Here is a 23,856-nt window from a genome sequence, read left to right on the forward strand (position 1 = left end):
CTGAGATTACAGGCACAAGCTACTGCCCCAGCTCATTTCTCCTCTTATAAGGACACTGATCCTATGGAATCAAGGGCCCCGCCCTTATGACCTCTTTTAACCTTAATTTCTTCCTTATAGGCCCTCCCTCCAAATACAATCACATTGTGGATCAGACTTGAATATATGAGTTTGGGGGCTGGGGGACAGTTCAGTCCATCACAGTGATCGTAGTGAAGCCTGGGAGTGCACCTATATAGTGCTGATCTGCCCTATTTTGGACTGCTGGGAGGATATAGAAAAGCTTCCCTTTGGCCGTCATATACCCCTCATCTGATTTATTTTGCATGGCTGCCGTATGAGCATGGCGGTGTTACCCCATTTTACAGATGAGGAAACAGGCTCCTTGAGGTTAAGTAATCTTCTCATGGTTTCACAGCTAGAACCTAGCTAGAAAACTCAGGTTCCTGTGTTTCCCAAGACGTACCCACTGCATGACTGGTTTTCCCTGCTGAAAAGGGGACATGCTTATCATGAAAGGAATTCATCCTTGCACGTCTCCACGGTGGTTTTAGCTGCCACTTTCAGTTCTCCAGAGCTCAGATGACAGAGCCAGTCCTGCATAAGGTGTCCCAGTGAGGAGTTAAAAACTGCTAATAGGCCGGGCGAAATGGCACACACCCGTAATCCCTGCACTTTGGGAGGCTGAGGCGGATAGATCACAAGGTCAGGAGATTGATACCATTCCTGGCTAACACGGTGAAACCCTGTCTCTACTAAAAATACAAAAAAAAAAAAAAAAAATTAGCTGGGCCTGGTGGTACACACCTGTAGTCCCAGCTACTTGGGAGACTGAGGCAGAAGAATCACTTAGACCTGGGAGGCAGAGTTTGCCGTGAGCCGAGATCGCACCACAGCACTCCAGCCTGGGTGACAGAGCGAGACTGCATCCCAAAAAAAAAGAGAAACTGCAAATAAGAGGGGATTGTATCATGATGACAAGCCTCGCAGCCACTAAAAATATAGAGATGGATGCTTGTCTCATCTCAAGGACCTCTGGATCCAGAATCTTAAGACCACCAATGTGGTGTTAAGTGACCATACTAACTGGCTGAATGTTGGGAGCCAGTTGTGCACAAGTCCTGGAGAACGTTCGCCCCTACAGCCTTATTCCCACATTACCACGCAATTTCCTATAGGCTATGGCATTCAGGTTAGGATTTTTATAATGGCTGTTTCCGGTTTTCTGGGCTTTCAATTTTAATACAGTCATTGATCAGTCATAATGGAAAGGGTGGGAAGATGCCCGGCTGTCTTCCCAAAAGAGTCTAACGTGGGGGAGAAATGCTAGCTGGCCCTCGGATCAGTGTGGCGGGTGCTTGCTCTGCCAGGTGTCGTGGAGGTGGGGCCCCTGCTGTCTCACTGCTGGCTGGGAGAGACAGCACCACTCATGGTCAAGTCTCTAGTGGTCCTGAGCTTTGAGTTCCCTCTGTGGTCCTACCTCCCTAAACACACCTGATCCTGTCCTTGGGCTTTGAGTTCAAAAGCCAGCAGATGTAAATGCCCTGCTAGGTGGCCCAGGCCATGCCCCCTGAGAGCCCAAAGCTCTCACAGGGCATGCTGGGAGCAGAGCTGCTGGGAGCAGAGCTTCTGAATCACACCTCCCTGGCTGCTGGCTATGGGGAAGGCAAGTCCCTGAAGCTCTGTGAACAGTTGAAGGTTGCCCTGTAGGGTTTGACCTGGTTCTTCTAAGCTTACTACCCCTGTGGGGAAGACACTAGAGTCATGAGTCGCTTCAGGGGGATGCATTCTGAGAAATGTGTTATTGGGCAGTTTCATCATTGTGTGAACAACATAGAGTGTACTCACACAAACTTAGATGGTCCAGCCTGCCACACACCTAGGGCATGTGGTAGAGCCTGTTGTCCCTAGTCTACAAACCTGCACAGCATGTGACTGCTCAATACTTAGGCAATTGTAACAGTGGTATTTGTGCATCTCAATGTATCTGAACATAGAAATAGGATAGTAAAAATACCATATTATCATCTCATGGGATCATCGTGGAATATGCAGTCTGTTGTTGACCAAAATGTCCTTAGGTGGCACATAACTGTATTTATTACCTAGTGGCTCAAGGTAATTTTTGGAGTGCAAGTCAGAATTCCACCAAGCTTGGATGTTTATCAGCAGTGGGACCCTGTTTAAATTGCTTAATCCGAGGGTCACAGGCTGGTCCCTAAGGGCTGTGACCTCCATGCGGACCTGTTTGATTTGGCCTGGATGACAAAGTATTTTAAATTGAGAAATTTCACAGTGAAATTCAAGTTTCTGGATTATCTTATTGACTTGGGCGATGTGGCTCTGGGGGCCCACATTCCTGCAAAGCAAATCGGCAGGAGCTTTGCCACCTTTTGGCAGATTAACCAGAGCCTGTTTTACCTGCTGGGGCTGCCCCCTGCATCTTTAGCCTGGCCCCTGTGAGCATTTGAGTTTCTGACCTCTCTGGGCCTCAGTTATCTTCAAAAAAAAAAAAAAAAATGCCCCTTGAAAACATTATGTGAAGTGAAAGAAGCCAACCGTGAAAGGGCACATGGTGTATGATTCTATTAATATGAAATGGCCAGAACATGCCAATCTGTGGAAACAGAAAGTAGACCCGGGTTGCCTAGGGCTCAGGGGAGGAGATTCGGGGGAACGGGGAATGACCGCTAGCGGGTGCAGGGTTTCTTTTGGAGGTGGTAAAAAATACTCTGCAATTGATGATGGTGATGGTTGCACAACTTTGTGAATATGCGAAAACCCGCTGATGTCTGCATGCTAAAAGAGTGAATTTATGGTATGTGAATTGTGCTTCCGTTTTTAAATTAGTGCTGTTTTGTTACAGCCTGAGGGAAGTGCTTAGTTGGTGGTCACAGCTGTCCTCACCTGAGATCAAAACAGGCCTCTGCTGTCAGCGACTCTGGCTTCTCCTTTGTAGTTTTTTCCACTGGTTGGATCCACTGTGTGCTCAGTACATGCTCATTCCCATGTCAAACGTGCTCATTTCTAATCATTTCATTCCTAGGCCTTTTCAAAAGGGCATTGGTTCTTCCTCAGAGGCAGATGTTCCGCTTTTCCCATTCAGTTTTGGAGACTGGTGTGCAAGTGGAAACCAAATTATTTAAATACTCAGCAAAGCAGCTGGCAGAGATGTTTACCCAGATCCTGTTTGGGACACTGCTGCCTGGATATGCCACCTGAGTGTGGTGTGTTGTAGAGAGAACTGGGACGGATGGTTGGACTTGCAGGGGGAAACACGGCAGCAGCCCCAAGTCCGTACTGAGAGTTTCACAACACAGGAATGGATGTCACCCGCAGGTTTATCTTTACATCTGTCTTGGAGCCAGGAGCATAGTGGCTGCTCAGCCAACACTTATGGAATGAACACAACCTCCTGTGGTGTGTATAAGACCACAGCTTGTCTCTGATTCTGACTTTGCACTAATATTGTTATTTGAACATGTGCAGTAGAGAGCACAATATATAATTATCTAATTTAATTCTCTAAAAACACTGTAAAGTCATTGTAGTGATTAACCCACCTTACAGCTGAGGATTCTCCTCTGAACACATGGGAACCTGAGGCCAGTAGCTAAAACCTTTGCCACCTAGGACAGAGGTTGGGACATGGGGACATTACCAAATGACATGGGATTGGAGTTAAATGAAATCAAAAATGTAGCATGCTTGGCACACAGTGGGCATCCAGCTGGTGGTAGCTGTGCCATTTGGGGAGGGGGCTACTATAATACAGTGGGTAAGATTTTAGACCTTGGGGTTAGTAAAACCTTGATTTGATTTTTAGATCCATCAGCTACAGTTTGCATGACTTTGTGTATGCTTTTTTTTTTTTAATTGCATTTTAGGTTTTAGGGTACATGTGAAGAACATGTAAGCTTGTTGCATAGGTACACACATGGCAGTGTGATTTGCTGCCTTCCTCCCCATCACCTATATCTGGCATTTCTCCCCATGTTATCCCTCCCCAACTCCCCACCCCACCGCTGTCCCTCCCCTGTTTCTCCCCAACACAGACCTCAGAGTTTGTGATGCTCGCCTCCCTGTGTCCCTGTGTTCTCATTGTTCAACTCCCGCCTATGAGTGAGAACATGTGGTGTATGATTTTCTGTTCTTGTGTCAGTTTGCTGAGAATGATGGTTTCCAGGTTCATCCATGTCCCTACAAAGGACATGAACTCTTTGTTTTTTATGGCTGCATAGTATTCCATGGTGTATATGTGCCACATTTTCCCTGTCCAGTCTATCATTGATGGGCATTTGGGTTGGTTCCAAGTCTTTGTTATTGTAAACAGTGCTGCAATGAACATTCGTGTGCACGTGTCCTTATAATAGAATGGTTTATAATCCTTTGAATATATACCCAGTAATGGGATTGCTGGGTCAAATGGAATTTCTATTTCTAGGTCCTTGAGGAATCGCCACACTGTCTTCCACAATGGTTGAACTAATTTGCACTCCCACCAACAGTGTAGAACTGTTCCTGTTTCTCCACATCCTCTCCAGCGTCTATTGTCTCCCGATTTTTTAATGATCACCATTCTACTGGCGTGAGATTGTATCTCAGTGTAGTTTTGATTTGCATTTCTCTTATGACCAGTGATGATGAGCATTTTTTCATATGTTCGTTGGCCTCATATATGTCTTCTTTTGTAAAGTGTCTGTTCATATCCTTTGCCCACTTTTGAATGGGCTTGTTTTTTTCTTGTAAATCTGTTTTAGTTCTTTGTAGATTCTGGTTATTAGCCCTTTGTCAGATGGGTAGATTGCAAAAATTTTTTCCCATTCTGTTGGTTGCTGGTTCACTCTAATGTCTGTTTCTCTTGCTGTGCAGGAGCTATGGAGTTTGATTAGGTCCCATTTGTCTATTTTGGCTTTTGTTGCCAATGCTTTTGGTGTTTTAGTCATGAAGTCCTTGCCTATGCCTGTATCCTCAATGGTTTTGCCTAGATTTTCTTCTAGGATTTTTATGGTGTTAGGCCTTAAGTTTAAGTCTTTAATCCGTGTGGAGTTAATTTTAGTGTAAAGTGTCAGGAAGGGGTCCAGTTTCTACTTTCTGCACGTGGCTAGCCAGTTTTCTGAACACCATTTATTAAACAGGGACTCCTTTCCTCCATTGCTTGTTTTTGTGAGGTTTGTCAAAGATCAGAAGATTGTAGATGTGTGGTGTTGCCTCTGAGGCCTCTGTTCTGTTCCATTGGTCTGTATGTCTGTTTTGGTACCAGTACCATGCCGTTTTGATTACTGTAGCCTTGTAGTATAGTTTGAAGTCAGGTAGTGTGATGCCTCCAGCTTTGTTCTTTTTGCTTAGAATTTACTTGGCTAAGCAGACTCTCTTTTGGTTCCATATGAAGTTTAAGGTGGTTTTTTACAGTTCTGTGAAGAAGGTCATTGGTAGCTTGACAGGAATAGCGTTGAATCTGTAAATTACTTTGGGCAGTACGGCCATTTTCACGATACTGATTCTTCCTAACCATGAGCGTGGAATGTTTCCCCATCTGTTTGTGTCCTCTCTTATTTCGTTGAGCAGTGCTTTGTAGTTCTCCTTGAAGAGGTCCTTTACGTTCTTTAGTGGTTATATCCTAGGTATTTTATTCTCCTTGTAGCAATTGTGAATGGCAGTTCATTCTTGAGGCCCCCTTTAAGTCTGTTATTGGTGTATAGGAATGCTTGTGATTTTTGCACATTGATTTTGTATCCTGAGACTTGGCTCAAGTTGCTTATCAGTTTCAGGAGATTTTGGGCTGAGACAGTGGGGTCTTCTAAATATACAATCATGTCTTCTGCAAATAGAGACAATTAGACTTCCTCCTTTCCTAATTGAATATCCTTTATTTCTTTTTCTTGCCTGATTGCTCTGGCTAGAACTTCCAACACTATATTGAATAGGAGTGGTGAGAGAGGGCATCCTTGTCTAGTGCCAGATTTCAAAGGAAATGCTTCCAGTTTTTGCCCATTCAGTATGATATTGGCTGTGGGTTTGTTGTAAATAGCTTTTATTATTTTGAGATACGTTCTATCAGTACCTAGTTTATTGAGGGTTTTTAGCATAAAGGGCTGTTGAATTTTGTCAAAGGTCTTCTCTGCATCTATTGAGATAATCATGCGGTTTTTGTCTTTGGTTCTGTTTATGTGGCGGATTACGTTTATTGATTGCACATGTTGATCCAGTCTTGCATCCCTGAGATGAAGCCTACTTGATCATGGTGGATAAGCTTTTTGATGTGCTGTTGCAATTGGTTTGCCAATATTTTATTGAATATTTTTTCATCTGTGTGCATCATGGATATTGGACTGAAGTTTTTTTTTCTTGTTGAGTCTCTGCCGGATTTTGATGTCAGGACGATGTTGGTCTCATAAAATGATATGGGAAGGATTCCCTCTTTTTGGATTGTTTGGAATAGTTTCAGAAGGAATGATACCAGCTCCTCTTTGTATAGCTGGTAGAATTCAGCTGTGAACCCATCTGGACCTGGGCTTTTTTTGGTTGGTAGGCTCTTAATTGCTGCCTCAACCTCAGCCTTTGTTATTGGTCTATTCAGAGTTTCGACTTCTTCCTGGTTTAGGCTTGGGAGGATGCAAGTGTCCAGGAATTTATCCATTTCTTCCAGGTTTACTAGTTTATGTGCATAAAGTTGTTTGTAATAATCTCTGATGATAGTTTGTATTTCTGTGGAATCTGTGGTGATATCCCTTAAAAAAACGGAGTCATTTTTTATTGCATCTATTTGATTCCTCTCTCTTTTCTTTTTTATTAATCTGGCTAGTGGTCTATTTTGTTGATCTTTTCAAAAATCGAGCGCTTGGATTTATTGATTTTTTGAAGGATTTTTTGTGTCTCTATCTCCTTCAGTTCTGCTCTAATCTTAGTTATTTCTTGTCTTCTGCTAGGTTTTGAGGTTTTTTGATCTTGCTCCTCTAGCTCTTTGAATTTTGATGATAGAGTGTCGATTTTAGATCTGTCCTTGCTTCTCATGTGGGCATTTATTGCTATAAATTTTCCTGTAGACACTGTTTTAAATGTGTCCCAGAGATTCTGGTATGTTGTGTCTTCATTCTTGCTGGTTTCGAAGAACGTATTTATTTCTGCCTTCATTTCATTGTTTATCCAGTCAACATTCAAGAACCAGTTGTTCATTTTCCATGAAGCTGTGTGGTTCTGAGTTAGTTTCTAAGTTCTGAGTTCTAACCTGATTGCACTGTGGTCTGAGAGGCTGTTTGTTATGATTTCCATTCTTTTGCATTTGCTGAGGAGTGATTTACTTCCAATTATGTGGTCAGTTTTAGAGTAGGCATGGTGTGGTGCTGAGAAGAATGTATATTCTGTGGATTTGGGGTGGAGAGTTCTGTAAATGTCTATTGGGTTTACTTGGTCCAGGTCTGAGTTCAAGTCCTGGATATCCTTTTTAATATTGACAGTGGAGTGTTAAAGTCTCCCACTATTATTGTGTGGGAGTCTGTCTCTGTAATTCATTAAGAACTTGATTGATGTATCTGGGTGCTCCTGTATTGGGTGCATATATATTTAGGATCATTAGCCCTTGTTGTTGTATTGATCCTTTTACCATTACGTAATGTCTTTCTTTGTCTCTTTTGATCTTTGTTGCTTTAAAGTCTATTTTATCAGAGACTAGGATTGCAACTCCTGCTTTTTTTTGTTCTCCATTTGCTTGGTAAATCTTCCTCCATCCCTTTATTTTGAGCCTTTGCGTATCCTTGCATGTGAGATGGGTTTGCTAGATACAGCACACCGATGGGTTTTGGCTTTTTATGCAATTTGCCAGTCTGTGTCTTTTGATTAGGGCGTTTAGCCTATTTACATTTAAGGTTAATATTGTTATGTGTGAATTTGATCCTGCCATTTTGATGCTAGCTGGTTTTTTTGCCTGTTAGTTGATGCAGTTTCTTCATTGTGTCGATGCTCTTGACCATTTGGTATGTTTTTGGAGTGGCTAATACTGGTTGTCCCTTTCTACTGGTTGTTCTACAAGAGCTTCTTTCAGGAGCTCTTGTAAAGCAGGCCTGATGGTGATGAAATCTCTGAGCAATTGCTTGTTTGTAAAGGATTTTATTTCTCCTTCACTTGTGAAACTTAGTTTGGCTGGATATGAAATTCTAGGTTGAAAGTTATTTTCCTTAAGTATGTTGAATATTGGCCCCCACTATCTTCTGGCTTGTAGGGTTTCTGCTGAGAGATCCACTGTGAGTCTGATGGGCTTCCCTTTGTGTGTGACTCGACCTTTCTCTCTGGCTACCCTTAGCATTTTCTCCTTCATTTCAACCCTGATGAATCTGATGATTATGTGCCTTGGGGTTGCTCTTCCTGAGGAATATCTTTGTGGTGTTCTCTGTATTTACTGGACTGGAATATTGGCCTCTCTTGCTAGGTTGGGGGAGTTTTCCTGGGTAATGTCCTGAAGAGTATTTTCCAGCTTGGATTCATTCTCTCTGTCACATTCAGGTACGCCTATCAAATGTAGATTAGGTCTTTTCACATAGTCCCATATTTCTTGGAGACTTTGTTCATTTCCTTTTACCCTTTTTTCTCTAATCTTGCCGTCTCGTTTTATTTCATTGAGTTGATCTTAGACCTCTGATATTGTTTCTTCTGCTTGGTCAGTTCAGCTGTCAAAACTTGTGTATGCTTCACGAAGTTCTCGTGTTGTGTTTTTCAGCTCCATCAATTCATTTATCTTCCTCTCTAAGCTGTTTATTCTTGTTAGCATTTCGTCAAACCTTTTTTCAAGTTTCTTAGTTTCTTTTCATTGGGTTAGAATATGTTCTTTTAGCTCAGAAAAGTTTCTTATTACCCACCTTTTGAAGCCTGTTTCTGTCAATTGACCAGACTTATTCTCCATCCAGCCTTGTTCCCTTGCTAGTGGGGAGTTGTGATCCCGTGTAGGAGGAGAGGCATTCTGGTTTGGGGTGTTTTCATCCTTTTTGGGCTGGTTTCTTTCCATCTTTGTAAATTTATCTCCCTGTGGTCTTTGTAGTTGGTGACTTTCAGATGGGGTCTCCGAGTGAACGTCCAGTTTGTTGATGATGAAGTTACTTCTTTCTGTTTCTTAGTTTTCCTTCTAACATTCAGGCCCCTCTGCTATAGGGCTGCTGAAGTCCACTCCAGACCCTGCTAGCCTGGGGATCACCTGCTGCAGCTGCAGAACAGTAAGGGTTGCTGCCAGTTTCTTCTTCTGCTATCTTTGTCCCAGAAGGATACCCTTCAGATGTCATTCCGAGCTCTCCTTTATGAGGTGACTCTTTGGATATATGGGGGCCAGGGAGCTGCTTGAGGAGACAGTCTGTCCTTTATCGGAGCTCAAGTGCTGAGCTGTGAGCTCCGTTGTTCCATTCCGAGCCGCTGGGCAGGTACATTTAAGTCTGCTGCAGCAGAACTCATTAGCACCTTTTTTTTCCCCAGGTGCTCTGTCCCAGGAACGTAAGGCTTTATTTATAAGTTTCTGTCGTGCTGCTGCCTTTTTTCAGGGCTGCCCTGCACAGCGAGGAGGCCACCTAGTCACAGTCTGCCTGCAGAGACTTTGCTGAGCTTCTGTGGGCTCTGCCCAGCTGCCATGTGAACTTCCCTGTAGTCTTATTTATAGGGGTACAATTAGAACTGCCTCGGCAGTGGCGGCCCCCCTCTTCAATGGCGAACTTTGTCTGTAATGGCAGACTGCCTCTGCAGTGGCAGGCTGCCTCAGCAATCGTGGGCCACCTCAGCAATGACAGACTACCTCAGTAGTGGTGGACTGCCTCGGTAATGGCAGACACCCCTCCCCCACAGGGCTAGACTGTCCCGGGTTCAACTGTGCTTGCTGTGAAACGCCCAATCCAGAGCGTTTCAGATTGCTGTTTTTTGTGGGGTTAGGGTAAGCCGAGCACGATCACCTGGCTCATGGCACTTTTTCGCCGAGGAATTTCCTGGCCTGGCTCCCTCTTTCAGTCTCCTTTTTTTCAGTTGAACAGGCAACTCTGTCTCCCAGGTGTTCCAGTCCCCTTTGAAAAGACACCGGGATCTGTGTGATTTCCCGTGCGGTGACCCACTGCGCTGGCTGAAACAGCCATGCTGGAGAATCGTGGTGCTTTTTCACCCGGGAATCTCTTGGCCTGACTCCCTGTTTCAGTCCTCTTTTTATTAGTTGAACGGGTGACCCTGTCTCCCAGGCACTCCAATCACCAGCTGAAATGGCGCCCGGACCCATGTATTTTGTGCGGAAACCCTCTGCGCCAGCCAAAACAGCCTCGCTGGTGACCCATGGTGCTCTTCCGCCTGGGAATCTCTTGGTCTGTGGGCAATAAAGATCTGTCTGGAAATGCAGCGTCCACTCACCCTCTGGGCTTTCACTGGGAGCTGAAATCCAGAGCTGCTTCTAATCGGCTATCTTGGATCCCCCCCTGCTGTGTATGCTTCTTAACTTCTCTAAGCCTCAGTTTCTGCAAGCTGTAAAATGGGCATAATGGTACTTAACTCAGTGGCTTGTTTTAAGGTTTCAATCAGATCTTGTATGTAAAGCATGCAGCACATTGCCTGGCAAATAGTAAGTGCTCAGCTAATGCTTACTTACTCTGTTCCTGCATTCACAGAAAACCATTGCTAGAGCCTCATTTCAAAACATCTCAAGTAGGCATCTCATCTGTACTCCGTGTGTATGGGGAGGAATGGCTTGACGATGACCAAGCAGTGTGAGAAAGTGTATAGAGAAAACTACGTTTCACTTGGGGGCTTTGATTCTGTACAAGGGAATTGCCATCTGTAATTGAATGTGTTCGGTTTGCAGCTGAAGTGCCTCAGGGAGATGGGAGGGAGGAACTGTGACATAGTTGAAAGAGTATGGACTTGGTAGATGTCAGACCTTCCATGACCCTAGAAAGGGGCTCAATTTCTCTGAGACTGTTTCAGATCTGGAAGATGGGAGTGATAATGGCCACCGAAGGAGGTGTCCTGAGGAATAACTGACCCCTGGAATACTTAGCAGAGTGTGAGTGCTTGGGAAGTGGTCAACTTAATGGTCCCTGTGTGACGGGTGATAGTCACCTGCAACTGTAACCATGCTGTGGTACAGAGGCTAAGGGGTCCTGTGGCTGTGCTGGGTGGCCCCAAGTTCTCCTTTGACTAATGAAAGTCCAGATGTATCTTGCACTGCCCATGGCTGCTTCTCCTATCAGGGAGTGGGTAATCGATGTGATAGTCTTTGAGACATTAGGGTTGGCAATCAAGAGCTTGACGTTGGCCCACCTTGGGGCTTGTATATTCTGGGGAGTGGGTGTTGCTGCCATCCTGCAATGCCTCTGGCCAGTTGAAAATGAAGGCTTGAGCAGCCTCTAGAAGACACCTCTCCCCCAGGGTTCTTCAGCACCTTTTGGAGGAAACCAGGCAGAGGTAGATTCTCTTCTCTGGTGTATAAGACAGCAGTGCCCATGACCTTTGCGTTAGTGAAGGTCTCCAGGGATTTGTGATCGTGAGAGTTTCTGGGCTAGATATTAACTTCAAAACTAGTTCAGCCTCAGATCCCCCGCCTCTGGCTCCCAAACTGTAGATGAAAGGAGGGACAGCGTGGTCTTTTGAAGAGACACTAAACCTGGAACTGGGGATGCCCAGGTTTTCAACTTCACTTACTTTGCTTCCTCTTGTAGTTGCTTTTTTTTTGTCTCTGTACTTGCGCTGTGGAGTGGAAGGACCACATCACAGGCTGGCTGACTAGGGCAGTTCTGGAGCACCTAGCAAGGGGTCAGAGCGCACCTTCAGCTGCCCTTCAGGCTTCATGTGAGTATGTGTATCTTTCCCCAGCCACCAGCCACAGCTCTGGAGACCTGGGCCCTTCTCAGTGTGCATGTTCTGGTCCTAGTAATGGTGGCCTTCCTTCCTGCTAACCTGGATTATAAGACTAGAGGGGGAGAACCATCCAGACACCTTCTTGATTAACCCAGTAGGCTAGGTTTTGGCTTGCAAAGCACCCCCGTGTCACCACTATAGCAGTGTGGGATTTTGGCCAGGTTTTCCCTGCAGCTCAAGCTGCTTGTCACCCCTGCCAGGCTTGACAGGTGTTGCCCCACCTACTGCACGCAAAGTTCTGGGCTCCGAGAGAGGCCTGGTACTAGAGATGCAGATACATGGTGCCTGTCAGTCCTCAGGGAGTTTATCAAGAAGTTGTGGAGGGGCCAGCCATGGTGGCTCACACCTATAATCCCAGCACTTAGGGAGGCCAAGGTGGGTGGGTCACTTGAGGCCAGGTGCTCGAGACCAGCCTGGCCAACATGGTGAAACCCTGTCTGTACTAAAAATACAGGCGTGATGGCAGGCGTGATGGCAGGTGCTGTGATTTCAGCTACTCAGGAGGCTAAGGCAGAAGGATCACTTGAACCCCAGAGGCAGAGGTTGCAGTGAGCCGAGATCGCACCACTGCACTCCAGCCTGAGCAACAGACCGAGACTCTGTCTCAAAGGGAAAAAAAGAGTTGGAGAGGTAGGAATCATGCGTGAGAAGGAGTTAGAAGGAATTTACCTGCTGACATTTAACAGCATGTTGCTGGGCACAGAAGGAGGGGTCCTGAGTCCTTCTGCACTCACTTCGTGGGACCATCAGGAAAGATGGGGGATTGGATTTGAGCTGGACTTTGGGGGCCAGGTAGACTGTGAAAGGGACCAGGAGCTTTCCTAGAGAGTGGGCAGATGGGAGGTACAGCAGTGGACCAGGCAGGGTGCAGTAAGAAGGCAGGCCTGATTGGAGTTGAAGCCTGTGCTGGGAGCCCAGCAGGAAGGCTGCAGAGGTCAGCTTGGCCCTGTTTTGCTTGCCCCAAGTGTCAGATAAGGAGGGTGGACTTGATTCGTGGAACAGACTCTTCCTGCCTGTGGTCCAGGACTTGACCCCATGCCTGGAGCTCTGCAGGCTGACATATTGGTGAGGACATGTTCCAGAGTTTTCCCTCCAGCCATTGTTTGTCTGCCAGAGACCTGCTTTCTTGGAGATGAAGAATATTCTACCCTTAAGTATAGGGGCAGAGACTGTAGAATCTTGTAGTTCCTGAGGCCACTGGGCTTGAATTTTTTAGTAGCCTGGGGTGTCCTGAGTTGAGTCCTAGTAGGACTCTGTTGGAGGAGGCTTTCCAGCTGGTGCCAAGCAAGGAGGCATTTGCTCTTTGCAAAGATGAAGGGGTGGAGAGGGGATGCCCAGCACAGAAATACCCCCCTTTCCCATGTCCTCCCTCAGGAGGCCCTATGATTCTAGCAGGCTGTCACTCCGACATCAGAGCCACTTTCCTCGTACTCCTTAGAGCTCCCTAAGTGCCATTCAAACCCGTACCGCCCGCCAGTGCAGACTGCCCTTCCTAAAGTTTATACCACCCGCGGGCTTGTGGCCTTCTGCAGCTCCTCACAGCCACTGGGGCTAGATGCCAGTTCCTTTGCCAGGGTCCAGGGTCCTGCGTTGTGTGACTGGAAGCAACTTTCTAACCCTGTCACCCACTTCCCCTCCATCTGTGGCTTTTTTTTCTTCCAAACTAAATGCCTGCTCCTCCTTCCTCTGAGCCTTTCTTCGGCCTCATCCTAAACAGTTCCAGAACGAACACCTACTAATCCTTCAAAACCCATCTGCATTGCTGACCCTTATGTAGTCCCAGCACATCCCCTCCCAGCAGACACCCATCATTCTCTTTCCGGCCTGCCCCTGCCCACCTCCTACTCTCTTACCAAGCGTTTTTTCTCAGTTTGCACGGTATTCCTTAAGCCCTCTCTTCTTTCCTCCTCTTCCCACCCTGGCAGAGAGCTCCTCAGGGGTAGGGAATAGCTCCCATCCACTGACTGTCACACGGAAGGAGTTCCTTCTTCAGTTGCTCGGGGAATGTTTGTGACCTAAAAGAAGGAGACAGGAGAGGAGGTGGCTCCAGGGCCTGTGCTGCTGTGCAGGTTGGATTTCCTTTGGACCCCTTGTGGAAGCCTTGAGGATGTCCCCACTCCCACTCCTAGTGCTGCTGTAACTTGTACCAAGCGGAAACATGTCCTGGCTTCCCGGGCAGGCTGTCTGGGGAGGCACAGCTGCTTTAGTGGACCTTGGCACATCCCCACATCCTGGACTCTTCAAGAACAAGGAGATGAGGTTCTAGATCTTTGCAGAATTTAGGAAATTGTTTCCATCAAAGGCATTTGAATTCCAACTAGAAACAAGTCATTCTCAGTTCTTCAAGTGGATTCGTAAATTCTTTAGGCAGTGTGAAATCCCAAATTCAGTCTCAGGATTATAAAAGGTCTGCTGCTGCGTTGACCGGGAATCGAACCCGGGCCTCCCGCGTGGCAGGCGAGAATTCTACCACTGAACCACCAATGCTCCAGATGTCAGCAGCTGTGTGCACACCTCCCTTTAACCCCATTCCTGCCTTCTTGCCTATAAGTTGATTCACAGAATAGGAAACTGGTCTCTGATACTGCCACATCAGCACAGTTGCAAGAATGGAACACCCAGACTGCAGAGCAGGAGGGAGAAGGCAGGAAGCGCGAGGCTTTGCATGTGCTTGTCCAGTTGATTTGCCTTCACAGCTCGGGACAGAAACTAGAGCTTGAGTCTTTCTCAGTAGCAAAAGTATATTAAGACTTTGGGGGACGTTTTCCCCTGTGATGTTTGAGTCCTCCCACCACATTCTGCGTTTAGTCTTGGGTTAAACTGTTTTACTGTTCTCAGGTTTCACGCCAGCTTCCTGCAGAAGACTGGCCAAGGCTGAGGACAACCCAGCAGGAGTCCCCTTAAGATGAAGGCATCAAGTTCATGGCTCCACAGCCAGTACTGAGTGCCTCTCCGGAGAACCCAGCAGCTCCCTTGCTAATTCAGCAGGGCAGTGTGATCCCAGATTTGTGGGCAGCCTTGGCTGCTGCAGGTCTGGTGTAGTTGGAGAGACTGACTGGCTCCTTAGCAGGATCTCTCTGCGAGGAAACTGGCCAGGAAAAGGCAGCAAAAGCAACACTGCATTGCATTGGCCGGGAATCGAACCCGGGCCTCCCGCGTGGCAGGCAAGAATTCTACCACTGAACCACCAATGCTCCAGCTGTTTGCCAGAGCATCTGCAGGGCTTTTGGCAAGGGGCAGGTACTGACGGATGATCAGGTCTCACCTGGCTAGTTTGTCCAGTTTGGGAGACCAGACAAGTTGTTGTAGAACCATCCTTGCCAGGCCTTAGAACAGTGCTTTGGGAGTTGAGGCCTATGAACTAGAGTTCAGATTCTATCCAGAAGCCCTGGGTTCATCCACAGTCCCAGCCTCATAAAGATAAAAGCAAGGGGCAACTCACAGACCACTTGTACAGCTCCTTCCTGAAGCACCCATCATGTCTCCAACATCCAGAGCGAGACCTGTTTTGTCACGTCTTATGTGAACAGTGCCTGGCACATGATAGGTGCTCCATGTGACTGGCTGTATTAAATCTTTAACAAACCACTGCCTGGCCCCTCTTTGAACAGCTTTTCTGCTGGTCTGTGTCTCACAGGACAGCATATTTTGTTTTAATTACCAGAAAGTCCTATCTCTAATTATTAGAAAGCTCCTGACTGGAACCACAGAGACTCATGGACACCTTTTGGACATAACTGTTCTTCAAATTCTCAAGTTGACTTGAGACCCCGTTTGTGCAACAGCTGAGCAAGGTGCCTGCCATGATTGGATGCAAAGCAAGGAGAGAGAATGCCTGCAGTTGCTTTTTATAAAGTCTGAGGTCTCTAGACTGCCCTTTTCCCACCTTCAGTGGTTCCATGAGTGTCGTCCCTCACGCCTTCCATCATCTCGCAAGCATCTCCAGGCTCCTTAAGACAGTCTTTCATATGCTCAGCTCCCTGGTACCTGAAATCTGTTCTTTTCACTGGAGATGCCCCAGTTACCACCAGCAGCCTATCCTTGCATTTCCCGCTGCTGTCCTGTTCTCGGGGACCCCAGACAAGGTTGGCTACTTCCCCATCCTCACCTCTGCTGACAGGGTTCCTTTTGCTAGGAAGGCCCATTTCTTTCCTCCTGCCTCCTTCAAGATCTGGCTCCATCCCACTTCCGGAAGACTTCCCTGACCATCCCAGTTGCCTCTCCTCCATCAGTGATCTGGGGCACTCCTGCCACCATATCCCATGTGAGACTTGTCGCTGCAGAGATGCCCTGAGCTTTGGGAGAGCATAGGCCTGGCCTTCGTGTCCATGGGGCTCTGAAGACAGACTGGTTGGTGGAGCCAGGCCTGCCTCACCTCCTCCGCTCAGGGCAGGGCCTGTCTGGGGATGCATCCTCCCTGGGTAACCAGCAGGCGCTCCCTCCCACGAAGGTAGCCTCCCTCCTACCTGTACCTCTTCCTGTCAGCCTCACTGCCCAGGGAGACACCCTGGGGGCAATGTCTACCCTACCCTCCCCTCTTCTCTTCTTAATCAGCTGTTAATACTTTTCTGTTTAATTCTAGAAACAGTCCCACCTGCTCTTCCTCACCCCACCTCCCCACCCCCAACTGAGTCACATTTCAGGACTTCCTTACCCCGTAGCCACAGTGTTCTGAACATCCCGGCATCAGTGTCCCGTCAAACCCACGCCCTCCCCAGCCCAGCTTCTCCAAGCCACCACCAGAGGTGTCCAGTTGAAACATGGGGCTGAGCGTGTCATCCCTTGCTGGAAAACTTCCCCCAACTCATCTTTTCCTTACCTGTCTCTAGCCATCCCTTCCACACACACGAGCACTCATCTTGGCCCAGATATGCCATGTCATCATGTCTTGCCTTGGCCAGGCTCTTCTTCCCTGTGCCCAAGTTGCCCTGCCTTCCTTTCTTTACCTGGAAAGTGCCTGTTACTGTTTTTAAAATCTGACGGGCCAGACACAGTGGCTCACACCTGTAATCCCAGCACTTTGGAAGGCCGAGGTGGGTGGATCATGAGGTCAGGAGTTCAAGACCAGCATGGCCAACGTGGTGAAACCCTGTCTCTACTAAAAATATGAAAATTAGCTGGGCATGATTGTGCATGCCTGTAATCTCAGTTACTCAGGAGGTTGAGGCAGAAGAATCACTTGAACCAGGACCCAGGAGGCGGAGCTTGCCATGAGCCGGAGGTTGCCATGAGCAGAGATCATGCTGTTGAACTCCAGCCTGGGCTACAGAGTGAGACAACGTCTCAAAAAAGAAAAAAAAAATCGGACTCAACTGGCACTTCCCTGTAGCCCTCCTGGACAGCCCGAGGAGACTTAGCCCATTACATTTTCTTGCTTCTGTGATATCACTGGCACCATTTTGCTACTATTACTTGTTTGCGTGTGGATCTTCCCCATTACACCAGGGCCTCATTCAGCTGTGTGTCCCAGGAATTTCCCTGGAAATAGTCACTCAGATGCAGAGTTTCTGAGAATGGAAAGCTGAGTAAGTGTTAATAAAGACAGTTGATCAGCTGATGATGCATTGTACTTTTTTGGTTGCCAGTGACATATTCACTTGCATTCTCCCGAATTCCCGGAAGTGAGATAGCACCATTGTTCCTTATTGCATTGTACACAAAGGGAAACTGAGACCCAGAGTAGGGAAACAACCGTGACTCAGCCAGCAGCAGAACTGAGACCTGCCCTGAGACGCCTGACTCCCAATTCCCCTTTCCAAACAGGTCGTCCCCCTTCCTCATCGCAGCCCCAGGCCCTGGAGGCCACAGCAGAGGTCTCCTGATTCCCACAGCCCCTTTCTCCTCTCTCTCCAGGCTGGTCCGGGAGTTCGTGGCCCAGAACAATACCGTGCAAATCAAGCATGTGATCCAGACCCTGTCCCAGGAGTTTGCCCTGTCTCAGCACCCCCACAGCCGGAAAGGGGGCCTCATCGGCCTGGCCGCCTGTTCCATCGCACTGGGCAAGGTAGGCCTTTCACCCAAGGGATTAGGCACACCCATCCCGGCCTTGATGCTGACCAAGCCATCAAGATTCCTTCCTTCTCGAGACCCAGCAGGGTGTGTTGCAGACCTACGTTTTATTACCACTCTATCCACGCCTGAGAGCAGCAAGGCTGGCTTTGTAGCCTTTCAGCCTGGTCCCCTAAGCATGGGCCCTCTTCTGGGAAGCAGGCTTGGGAAGGGTCTTTGAGCCCAGCCCTCGCACAAAGGCCTGTACACCTCCAGGGGAGCTGGGATGTCAGCTAGCACTGCAGGCTGCAGGGCCAGGACCCTGACCCATTCTGAACTGTCTTCTCATCTTCCTGCCCCCTTGCAGGACTCAGGGCTCTACCTGAAGGAGCTGATCGAGCCAGTGCTAACCTGCTTCAATGATGCAGACAGCAGGCTGCGCTACTATGCCTGTGAGGCCCTCTACAACATCGTCAAGGTGGCCCGGGGCGCCGTGCTGCCCCACTTCAATGTGCTCTTTGACGGGTTGAGCAAGGTAACCGCCCTCCTCCTCACTGGACTGCGCTCAGTTCACCCACTTCACTTGACCTTCTGGGACCTTGGACCCCTTTTCCCAGATGTAAGCAGAGCAAACAAGCATATGACTGCAAGGGACACTGTCTGTTGAACCTGATCATTTTTTAATGGACTTGCATTTACCCTTTTTTCATTTCTCTTTTAATTCATTTTTATTGCATTTGGTGTAAGAATCAGTCTACCACACAGTCGAGGGAAGAAACTGATAATCTGGGACACTAGCCTCTCTGGTAGAAGGAGATGATCCTGAAGCCACCTTCCCCAGACCATACTTCCCTGTGGGGAGGGCGGCACTTCGTCTAGCTCACAAGCGCCCTAGAAAAAGCTCATGCTCTCCTCCATGCTGCTCGCAGCCTCGTGGAGTTCCCCTCCCAGGCGCAGAGCAGCCCTGCAATGCTCCTTGCCCCTACACAATGCCATGGAAGTTTCTAGAGTATCAGCCTTGCAGCTCCCCCGTCCCCTCCTCCAGGAGTGGTGTGAGGACCCAGTGCTTTAAGATTGGAAACCCCTGGGGAAGGCTGACGGGAAGCAACCCCCTGACCTAGTCGCAGCAGGAAACAGGAACCACAGTGGGTCCCTGGAGAAGTCCCTAAACAGGGAATTCCCTGCATCTGGCTCCTGAGCAGGCTCTATTGCGCCCACCCCCGCTTTCCTAGCCTTTCCCAAATGTGTTTGCTGAAGGCGGGGCCTGCTGGCTGTTCCAGGCTGTCCCAAGGCCTGGGCTGAGAGTCTGCGGGACATCCCTGGTCTTGCATCCGACCGTGACCCCTGCCTCTGTGTCACCTCCCCTCCCTGTGCCTCTCACAGCTGGCGGCTGACCCGGACCCCAATGTGAAAAGTGGATCCGAGCTCCTAGACCGCCTTTTAAAGGTATTCGTACTTTGTCCTCGCTTTTATTTCCACAGTCTATTTCTTCCATCTGTCTGTACAGCTTAGAAATTCTATCATTGAGAATGTTCTTGAATTTGAAATATATTTTAAATTTACATGCAGTAAAATGTACTCCCTCATATGCAGTTCTATGACGAGAATATAGATCTTTATCACCACTGTCAAATATGTCAAATACAGAACTGTGCCGTCACCCTGAATGTCCCCGTTTGTGGCCACCACCTAGAGCAAAGCAGCTTGCCTGTCCCCTTCCACACCAGCTGGCCCTGACAGACCTCAGCATTCCATCCAGACCACAGAGAGTAGGGTCTTGGTATTCGATTGATTCTCTCGACTTTGATTCCTGCTTTCAATCTACCCATTTTGCTTGTCCTGTGGCCTGGGACAGGTTGAACACTCCAGAGGCCTCTCATGCCTAGCTCGGGCTCTGCCATTTTCCACAGTGGCCGCCTGAGCGCTGGAGCCAACCCTGGCCCAGTGATTGAGCGAGGTCAGGCAGCCCTGGTCTCGGCTCCCGGCAGCTCACTTTCCTCTGATCCACAGGACATTGTGACTGAGAGCAACAAGTTCGACCTGGTGGGCTTCATCCCCTTGTTGCGAGAGAGGATTTACTCCAACAACCAGTACGCCCGGCAGTTCATCATCTCCTGGGTAAGGCCTGGCCGGACACTGTCTCTCCAGCCTCCAGTTTGGACAGTCTTCTCCCTAGCGCACCCTTGCCAAGCCCTTTGGCTATAGGCACCCTCCATGTTCTCCCTCAAATAGCCATTGACACCTGATAATTCAAAAACCTTATTTAGCTCTGCCCCTGAAACCTACCGTGTTGACCCTGAAGGGGTCCCCATTCTTGTTGCCCCTGAAGGGTCCAGTTCTTTCCTCATCCAGAAAACACCCAGATTTCTCTTTAAAGCCAGCAGTCCCACTTTTTCTAGCCTTGTCTGTCCTTCCCCATCCATCCCCTTCTCCCCTGGGCATCTAAATTTCCTTAGAGTCAAATGACCATTCGCCTGCACATATAACAAAAAGTGCTGGCTGTCCCTGGCATCCTCCTCCCCCATGAGATGCCCGCAATGCAGGGAAATGCTGTCTCAGCGGGGTCCTCTTCCCACGCCCCAGTCCCAGAGGTTTGGTGAGCGGGAGACAGGGTTCTGGGGCGGGTGTGACTTCCCCTCCTGTTTCCTTCCTGCGGTCAGATCCTGGTTCTGGAGTCGGTGCCAGACATTAACCTGCTGGATTACCTGCCGGAGATCCTGGATGGACTCTTCCAGATCCTGGGCGACAATGGCAAAGAGATCCGCAAGATGTAAGTGGAGTGAGGGGCAGGAAGCTGCCGCCTGCTGCCACCCCCGGCTGTGCCCACACGCCTCACACCCACAGACAGGCAGCGGCAGGAGGGCAGGAAATTCGCTCTTCTTCCTGGCTCTTATGCTTCCTGCTTTAAGGTGCCAAGAGCCCCTCAACCCCCAGCCTCTGAAAATGATCACCTGACAAGTCCAAAAGCGAGGCTGCCCTCTGTGTGACTGTCCCAGCGCGGAAATGGGGGCTGGTTGAGGCTCTTCCAGCCCTGGCTGACCCGTGCTGTTTCCACTTTCCTGTTCTTATGCATAGGTGTGAGGTTGTTCTTGGAGAATTCTTAAAAGAAATTAAGAAGAACCCCTCCAGTGTGAAGTTTGCTGAGATGGCCAACATCCTGGTGATCCACTGCCAGACCACGGGTGGGTGTGGGGGGCCCAGCCACGGCTGCCACTGCCCCCTCCGCAGAAGCACCTTTCCCCATCTCAGCCTCAGTTAGGGGCAGGAGAGAGTTCTGGAAGGAGCATTAGCCAGTGTGACACTGGGCCCTGGGTGAGGTGGCTTGCTGGGTCTCTCACAGGGAGGTCCAGGTTCTGTCACCACAGAGACACAGAGGTCCTTTCACCTGCTGTGTGTGGCCTGTGTGGAGTAAGAACTGGGGGTTTCCTTGCTGGCGAACTTGCCCTTAGCCATGAGATTTGAAATGCTTGGAGCATGGGTTTATGTATCTGTTCACTTCTGCTGAGTATCAAACCACTACAAAACGTAGTTGCCTAAAACAACAGTCACCTATCATGAGTCTGTGTGTCCCCTGGGTGGTTCCACTCACCTGGGCCAGGCTTGGCTGAGCTCAGTCATGCACTTGCGTTAACAGTAGGGTTGCTGGGGTGAATGGCCCAAGATGGCCTCACTCATATCTGGCAGTTATCTTGCTGTCTGCTGGGACCATGGGGACAGCTGGACCACGTGTCTTGTCTTCCAGCAGGCTAGCCTGAGCACGCTCATATGGCATCCGTGGGGTTCCAAGACAGACAGTAGAAGTGAGCAAGGCCTGTTGCAGCCACACCATCACTTCCACCACATCCCATTGGCCAAAGAAGCAAGGCCAGCCCAGATTCAAGGGGTGGTTAACTCCACTTCTTGATGAGAAGAGGAGCAGGGTCCCAGTGCAGAGGGGCAGGGATGCGCCGCCCTTGCAGTCTAGCACAGGCTTGTTGCTCCATCACAGCCTGTATCTGCACCTTTGGAAGTCAAAGCACACAGGTAGTAGAGCATTGGTGAGGCTGGAAGCCGTCAAGCCCTTGGATTCCACAGGCCTCCAGTCCCATCCCACTAGTATGGTCAGTGGGAGGGAGCACTCCAGTTGCACATGCTGGCCGCCTCTGAACCCCTGATTCCCCTTCCAGACGACCTCATCCAGCTGACAGCCATGTGCTGGATGCGGGAGTTCATCCAGCTGGCGGGCCGCGTGATGCTGCCCTACTCCTCTGGGATCCTGACTGCCGTCTTGCCCTGCCTGGCCTATGATGACCGCAAGAAAAGTATCCTTTGCTCTGAGAGAGAAGAATTGAGAAAACCCCCAAAGGGATTATGAAGTTGAGGGACCCTGCATCGGGAGCCAAGGGCTGTCTTAGGATCCGTCGCTCTTCCACAGTCTCCCTAGCAGGTCAGGAACAAGCAGTGGAGCCAAACGTGGATTAGGAAAGCCAGGGACACAGGGCTGATGCTGGCTGTCCCCACACCTTGCCTGGTTACTTGCAGATCTGGTGCAGTTCTCCTGGGCCTCAGAGTTCCAACCCTCTGAGCTCACACTGCCCCACCTTGGGCTGGGGAAATCCCATTGGTGGGAGGGTTTAGGAGGGGGTCCCAAGAAAAGAAATAGGAGCATCTCACAGGGCACAGTGTGGCAAGGAGAGCAGGGACTCAATTCAGACAGCCTGTCTGCCTAACGTAGACCCAGGAGGACTGAGCTCCAGACCAGGAATACCAGGTTCAAGGAAGCCTCCCCTGGCTGGGGCCGCTCTATATTAACCCATTTTATGTTGCTGTAAAGGAATACCTGAGGTTGGGTAATTTGTAAAGAAAAGAGATTCCTTCAGCTCCATTTCTGCAGACTATACAGGAAGCATGGTGCCAGCATCTACTCGCCTTCTGGTGAGGCCTCAGGAAGCTTTTAGTCATGGCAGAAGGTGAAGGGGAAGCCAGCAGGTCACATGGCAAGAGAGGGAGCAACTGAGGTGGCAGGCTCTCTGAAAAAACCAGCTCCTGCGTGAATAATAATAGAGGAGAACTTACTCAACTCACTCAGTACCATGGAGAGGGCACCAAGCAGTTGAGAGGATTCCACCCCCATGACCCAAACTCCTCCCACCAGGCCCCACCTCCAACACGGAATCACATGTCAGCGAGAGATTTGGAGGGACAAACATCCAAATCAGATCACACTCCTTACATCAGTGGACTAGGCATCAAAGAGGTGGCCAACGTGTGCAACCAGAGCCTGATGAAGCTGGTCACCCCGGAGGATGACGAGCCGGACGAGCCGAAGCCCGGGCAGAGGCAGGCAGAGCCCAACCCTGACGATGCCCTGCCAAAGCAGGAAGGCACAGCTAGTGGTGAGTCAACTCTGCCCCTACCCCTTGTCTCCTTTCAGGGGCCCAGGGAGCCAGAAGTCACAGGACTTGCCTTAAGCAACCTCACTTAAGCAACCAGAACTACTTTATATATTCCACTCACATACAGTAATTGTAGCAGCACAACCTAGCACAGTGGCAACGGTGCTTCTCCCCATTCTGCAGACAGGACACAGGGAAGCTGAGCAGCGTAGCCACACACTCGCAGCTAGTGAAGGCTGGACCTGGATTGGAGCCCAGGCAGGCTGTCCCCAGCGGCCACGATCTTAACCCTTACTGCCTCAAAGACCATGACACCTTTCCTTCATCTTTTTCCTGGGTTCAGCTACAGGAAATTGTTGTTTTCAGGGCAGGAAAGTTTGCAGCATGGAGGGAGGAGTACCAGGGTGCACTTGATTCTTGGTACCAGGATTCAGGGTGCACTTGATTCTTGGCCGTAGACATCCAGCCACCCAGAAGGCTGGCTGCTTTTGCCATGTGGGTCTTTCTCAGGGTGGGAGGGGTAAGAAAGCTCTAGCTTTGATTTATTCTGTACTTGAAAATTCTATTGCCCAAGTAAGTGCCTTTAAAAAGTAAAGTGGCTCTGTTCTCCTTTTGGACTCCGCTA

General features: G+C 49.0%; 1 protein-coding gene and 2 non-coding genes across 4 annotated transcripts in view; 1 reads left to right on the plus strand and 2 right to left on the minus strand.

Annotated features, from left to right (window-relative positions):
* VAC14 (VAC14 component of PIKFYVE complex) overlaps positions 1-23,856 on the plus strand; it is a 123,975-nt gene that overhangs the window by 4,999 nt on the left and 95,120 nt on the right. Inside the window, exons 2-9 of one of the 2 annotated variants that reach the window (XM_017516261.2) lie at positions 17,722-17,872; positions 18,224-18,391; positions 19,240-19,302; positions 19,867-19,974; positions 20,517-20,626; positions 20,932-21,038; positions 22,023-22,157; positions 23,082-23,231. In XM_017516261.2, the coding sequence (XP_017371750.1) occupies positions 17,722-17,872; positions 18,224-18,391; positions 19,240-19,302; positions 19,867-19,974; positions 20,517-20,626; positions 20,932-21,038; positions 22,023-22,157; positions 23,082-23,231 (992 nt within the window). The remainder of the gene's footprint in view (positions 1-17,721; positions 17,873-18,223; positions 18,392-19,239; positions 19,303-19,866; positions 19,975-20,516; positions 20,627-20,931; positions 21,039-22,022; positions 22,158-23,081; positions 23,232-23,856) is intronic. The other variant, XM_037734150.1, reaches the window with a different exon arrangement.
* Positions 14,285-14,355, minus strand: TRNAG-GCC. The gene has a single exon. It is a non-coding gene; the product is annotated as a tRNA-Gly (tRNA).
* TRNAG-GCC lies at positions 14,992-15,062 on the minus strand. The gene has a single exon. It is a non-coding gene; the product is annotated as a tRNA-Gly (tRNA).

Source organism: Cebus imitator, unplaced genomic scaffold, assembly GCF_001604975.1.
Source record: "Cebus imitator isolate Cc_AM_T3 unplaced genomic scaffold, Cebus_imitator-1.0 Scaffold577, whole genome shotgun sequence".
Taxonomy (NCBI): domain Eukaryota; kingdom Metazoa; phylum Chordata; class Mammalia; order Primates; family Cebidae; genus Cebus; species Cebus imitator.